Source organism: Wasmannia auropunctata, unplaced genomic scaffold, assembly GCF_000956235.1.
Source record: "Wasmannia auropunctata unplaced genomic scaffold, wasmannia.A_1.0 LD336048.1, whole genome shotgun sequence".
Classification (NCBI taxonomy): Eukaryota; Metazoa; Arthropoda; class Insecta; order Hymenoptera; family Formicidae; genus Wasmannia; species Wasmannia auropunctata.
Window position 1 is genome coordinate 163652 of NW_012026842.1, and position 6061 is coordinate 169712.

A 6061-nucleotide genomic window follows, 5' to 3' on the forward strand; every position below is an offset into this window, starting at 1 on the left:
CACAGTAAAATTTACCTAAATACTATATTGTCTCACAATTAACATGATTTTCAGGGTAAATTTTAAAAGAAAATTCTCTCCGTGTATATACTTATCCTTAAATCCTCACTGTCAAAGAAAAACATGCATTCAGCAAAGAGAATAGATTAGTGAATGCTCAGTGATTTTTTTAAGCACCTTTTTTCTAGCACCTCTTGCGTCAGAAAGTAAAAGTACATTTTCCCGCAACTGGGCGACGACGACGACGACGACGTTTCTTAATCTAAAATTCCCACATTTCGGACTTTGCATTGCAATATCTCCGTTCGTAGAAAAAAAATAAAAATTCATTACACGCTTTCATTACACGTATGTAATGAGACTTTCCTATAAGAATCGTTATATATTTTTCGTGTTGAGAAAAATATTATGATCTATATCAGCATTCGACGAAATCGGTTTTACATCATTAGCTTCATCATTTGAAAAATGTAATAATAGGAAAAAACAGTATATAAACTGAAAACTATTAGAGATAATTTTTGCAAGTTGCGGCCGGATTTATGTACTCTCGTCAAACAACGGCATTAATTCCCGCTTCGTCTTGGTTCCAAATTTTTTAGATCAATATGTTTGAACATTTGCAATTTTTTTGAATATATAATTAAAATCTTTCTTTTCTTATAATAGGAAATCATAAAAACAGCTAATGCAATAAAGTAATCGGATTTGCATTTTTTTTTATATAATAAAATTGGATTTTAATATCTTTTCTGTAAAATTAGATACACATACTCCTTATTATGTTGATAAAAATAGGACATCAATATTTTGAATCGGCTCACATCAGCTATATTATTTGAAAAATGTGCAAAGCAAAAAAAAACGATAATGTTATATAAACACTTAGACTATTGGAGATAAACGTTTAGAACATTTTTACAAATCACGGAATTTATCTGCATCTCTCATGAAGTAATCGCATTAATTCATTTTATCCCGATTTAAAATCTCATGCGTGTTTATATTTCACTTGCACAACTATGCATGACTTTACATACATCAAGCAGTCTGTTGTAAGAAATTAATTTTCATATTGTTACGCTCGCGCTCACTATTGCACTCGCGCCTGCGGCAAGCTGGTACACACTATCTTCCTTTATACAAAAATATCATGAGAAGCTTGTTTATCATTCTCTTGAGCGTTATTGTTGTGCTCGTTGATGACAATCTCGCCGGTAAACAACAAGAGGACGCCGCACCGATTGGAAGAATTTGCGGTTCCACCATGACCTCCAGATTTGGCAGGAAAATCTCTTCCTTCCGCAGTGTCATATGATAAGCCGAAGCGTCAACCAAACAGCAACGTTTTCAAGTAAAGTATCAGACGTATCGAATATTGTAATTAGATAAATAATCAAAATGCTACTGTTAATTTCATATCACAGTCGACATCTGGTAATTTGCGTTTGTATCCGCATTACAGACGCAGCTAATTATAAAATGATAGTGACTCTTAATTGCACTGCAGTATTTTAAGAACGTAAAACGCGGTGACCCTCAAATGGCACGCAATATTATGTAAAAATTGATTCGAAAACGATTCATCCAGCAATTTTGACAAGAATAAGACAGACTTCGAATCAAAATTTTTAATTTTTATTGCTTTAATCTTATTTCTCCCAGATTGCAATTTCAGCGGTAAATTGGACTGACGTTTTCAATGCGACTAAAAGAGAATCTGCCTATCCAGCAATATATCCAAACAGAATATAATGGAGGATTGTCTTCGTGTGAATGTCTGTACAATGAAAGTGAGCATATATTGCAACGTATGTACACTTATGCTGAAAAAAGTATCAATAAATCACAAATTGAAAAATTATTTTGATTATATAATAAGTATAGTTATCGTCGGAGAACGATCCCCTGAAAACTCGCATTGTACGTTATTCTTTCATCCCGAAGGTACTTTTATTTATACTCGGATCAAAGCTTATCTCAGTACCTGTAGTACCTCAGTACTGGACGAAGATATCACGATTAATTACCGTCTCTATGGTAAAAGTCCCGCATTTTATTCATCTTTCAAACAATTCAACCTTATACAAGTGATAAAATTCAGTTTAAAGAGAATTTAAAGTTGAAAGGAAAATACTGATTCATAAAATTATCATCAAAATTTTATCGCTTGTAATTTAAAGAATTGACACAATAACTTTTTTTTTAAGGAAGGGAATGATGCGATACCTCTATATTTATTCATGTCAGGTTTTCTGAGCACCGGCGATTCAAAAGCACCGAATAATTTCGGTTTGAATATAAAGATCAAGATGTGGCGCTTCGATGGATTCAAAGGAATAATCGCTTTCGACGACGATCCCGACACTATATCCGGTGATAGTGCTGATAGATTGAGCGTGTTTTTGCACATGGTTTCGCCAATGTCCAAGGGATTGCTCCATTGAGCGATCATAATGAGTAGCGCGACAATGATAGAACCGTTCCAGAACAATTGCATTTAGCGGAGAAACAAGCCGAATTGTTAGAGTGCTCGACCGACACCACTAGATCTATACTGATCTGCTTGAACTCCAAACCAGTACAGTTCCACCCAGCACATAATATTGCAACAACGTTGTACACAACAAAACTACAACGTCGTAGTAATATTACAACAATAGTGTAATATAGTAGATAGCTGAAGGATATCCAAAAAATTAGAAAATTTTTTAAGTTATTATTTTTGAGCATCGGTATTTTTCTAATATAAAGTCAAAATCTTCCTGTAAAACAAAATTATCCATGAAAAACATCCATGCAATAAAGTAATTTAGAATTTTATGCATTTCTTTCTTGTAGTAAAATTGAATTTTATGTAATGGTCTTTCCTATAAAATTTAATTGTTATATATTTTTCGTATTGAGGAAAATAATATGGCTTATATCAGTATTCGGCGCAATCGATTTACATCATCACCTATATCATTTGAAAAATGTACTAACAATGACGTTATAAATAGTAACCGTTAAAGATAAACGAAATAATTTTTTCAAAGTTGTGAATTTATTTACATCTCTTGTCAAATAGCAACATTAATTCATGCTTTATCTTTGGCTTCAAATTAAATCATTAGTTTTGTGCATTTGTACTTTTTTTAAATATAAAATTAAAATCTTTTTCTTTTTATAAAAGAAAATTATAAGAACAATTAATGCAATGAAGTAATTAAATCTTATGCATTTTTCCCTATAATAAAATTGAATTTTAATATATTTTCTGTAAAATTAGTTACATATTTCTTATGTTCAGGAAAATTATAAGACCTATACATTCCGTTCGCAATATTCGACTCGCATATCAGCTATAATATTTGAAAAATGTGCAAAACGATAGAAAAAAGAAACGATCATAATATTATGAACTGTGACTTGAAGATAAATGTTGAAATAATTTTACAAGTCATGGAATTTATTTGCACTCCTCATGAAATAGTTGCATTAATTCCTGTTTTATCTTGGTTTAAAATACCGTACGCGTGTATATTTACGATGCAAAACCGTGCGTGACCTCATATACGTCTGGCTGTCTATTTTGGAAAACACTCTTCGTATATGATAGAATCAAAAGTTACCCAGTGTTTGAAATTGCAATTATTCTCACGCGCAACATAATAGCTAAAATATACACTTTATAATTTGCATTGTATTCTTAGTTAAATCAGATAACCGACGTGTCGAATCTTTCCTTTGTTTGCATAAATGTACTGTATATGTTAGAGGCAAAGGCAACACACATCGGTTACAACATTAAGTATTAATATTTGCGCCAGTAATATGATTAACAAATTCCTTTGTCTTTGCGCTAATGACTAACCATTAATTGCTAGTTTCAAAGATAAAGATAAATGCCGAGATGAGGGGCACGGAACCTTCGAGAAAATCGACAGATAACAAAACGCCCGTGCCCCCGCGGCAACTCACAGATCGTCAGTGAGTCTCGATGCAAATCGATCGAACCTTTAACTTTCGCCAACCGCAGATATCTTGTTCTCAAAGTATTCGCGACGCGAAGTCACTTAAGGTGGTTTTATCGTGCAAGTCCCAGTCAAAAGTTAGTCACTCTATATAATTAATAATTCAGTAAAAACAAGCGTAATTCAATAAAAACATTTTGCATAGACTGTACATATGCGATTGTGTGCCGTTTATGTGATAACGTCACACTATCGAGTTGGCGTTGAGCGATAAAACCACCTTAAGTGCCGCGGTGCTGCTTCGACCGCTCGATAGTGCTTTCCATTTAGTGACACAAGTCGACACAAACGTTAGTCTATTTTTCTTAGCATTTAGTGAGTAACAAAGACAAAACGATACTTGTGTTGACTTGTGTCACTAAATAAAAAGTACCCAGTATTCGCGCTTAATATTGCTTTTGCAACGGAAAATCCACGCGTCAAACACCGGACACTTAAAATCCGGCCGCCGCGAATTCTTTCTTGCGATCCACTTAAAAAACAACCTGTAAATAGTGTATATATTTATTGATATTATAATTGTGAACGATTACAAACATAAATTTTGTCTCACAACATTCGCTTTCTTCTCGCTCCCTGCCTTCCTTTCGCAGTTGTCTTTCTGGGTGAACACCCAGAAAGACAACTGCGATTCACATGAGTGTCTTCCCTCTCGCGGTTTGGTATAAAAAGTCTTGCACTGCCATTGAAATATTTTTGCTCGGTAGTGGTTAATCGGTTTCACGGACTAGCGAGTTTAAAGCGCCACGACCTGATCCTTCAAGCCCAAATTACCCGGTGCCTTCGAATCACCGGTGCTCAGAAAGCTTGATACGGATAAGCATAAATAGAAATGCAATACTATGTACATCCTTTTTCTTAAAGAAAAATGTTCTCGTATCATGCTTGCATTAAACTCGCCAGTTCAAATTCTCCTCCTCTACAGAAACATCATGAAACGCTTGTTCGTTATCTTCTTGAGTGTCATTATCGTGCTCGCCGATGACAATCCCGTCGGCGAACAATGCGAGGTCGTCGCACCGATTGGAAGAATTCGCGGTTCCACCATGACCTCCAGACTTGGCAGGAAAATCTTTTCCTTTCGCGGTGTCAGATATGCCGAACCACCGACCGGACAGTACCGTTTTCAAGTAAAGTATAGTCAGATATTCAAATAAAATCAGATATCGCAATTGGATAAATAATAAGAACCCGATTGTTAATTTTATATTTAAGTCGATCGTTTAATTCGCGTTTGTATCTGCATCACAGGCGCAACTAATAAAATGATAGAGAATCTTGCACAATTTCTTAAAGACGCAAAACGCGGCAAAATCCTTAATCTGTAGACACGCAATATTATATAAAAACTTTTTCGTAAACGATCTATCCATGAATTTCTTGACAAAAATAAGGCAGTCTTCGACTTAGAATTTTGGCCAAATTTATCATTATTTTGTTTCTTCAAACTTATTTTTTTTAGGTTGCAATTCCAGCAGCGAATTGGACCGACGTTTTCGATGCAACTAAAGAAGGACCCGCTTGTCCAGCAATATCCGAACAGAATATAATGGAGGATTGTCTTCGTGTGAATATATACACAACAAAAGTGAGCCTCATAATGCAATTAAGACAAATTAACGCTGAATAAAGTATGAAGTCACTAATTGGACAATTACCATAATCGCAGTTACCGTCGGAAAACGATCCCGTGAAGAGAGCCGTACTGATATTCTTCCATCCCGGTAGTTTTTACTTATTCTCAGGCCAAAGCTATAACTTCGGGCCTCAGTATCTGCTCGACAAAGACATCGTTCTTGTTACCGTCAATTACCGTCTCGCATCTCTAGGTAAAAAGTTTTGTGTCTTATCATCTTACCAAAAATTCAAACTACAAGTAATAAATTTCCACTTAAGCAAAATTTAGTGACTAAAGAAAAATATTAATTCACATAAACTTATTATGTTAATTGGGATTTTATTGTTATAATACAAAGAATTTACATAAGAATTCTTTCTTTTAAGAAAAAGAATGGTGTCACACCTTCTCTCTAAAAGTGAATCAG

The 6061-nt window shown here is 34.4% G+C and overlaps 1 protein-coding gene across 1 annotated transcript in view; it reads left to right on the forward strand.

Moving 5' to 3' along the window:
• The first annotated feature begins 3967 nt into the window (after positions 1–3967).
• LOC105451675 (esterase FE4-like) overlaps positions 3968–6061 on the forward strand; it is a 4402-nt gene continuing 2308 nt past the window's right edge. Inside the window, exons 1-4 of the mRNA XM_011692276.1 lie at positions 3968–4093; positions 4942–5146; positions 5479–5604; positions 5686–5845. Coding sequence (XP_011690578.1) covers positions 4949–5146; positions 5479–5604; positions 5686–5845 — 484 coding nt within the window. The 5' untranslated portion in view covers positions 3968–4093; positions 4942–4948. The remainder of the gene's footprint in view (positions 4094–4941; positions 5147–5478; positions 5605–5685; positions 5846–6061) is intronic.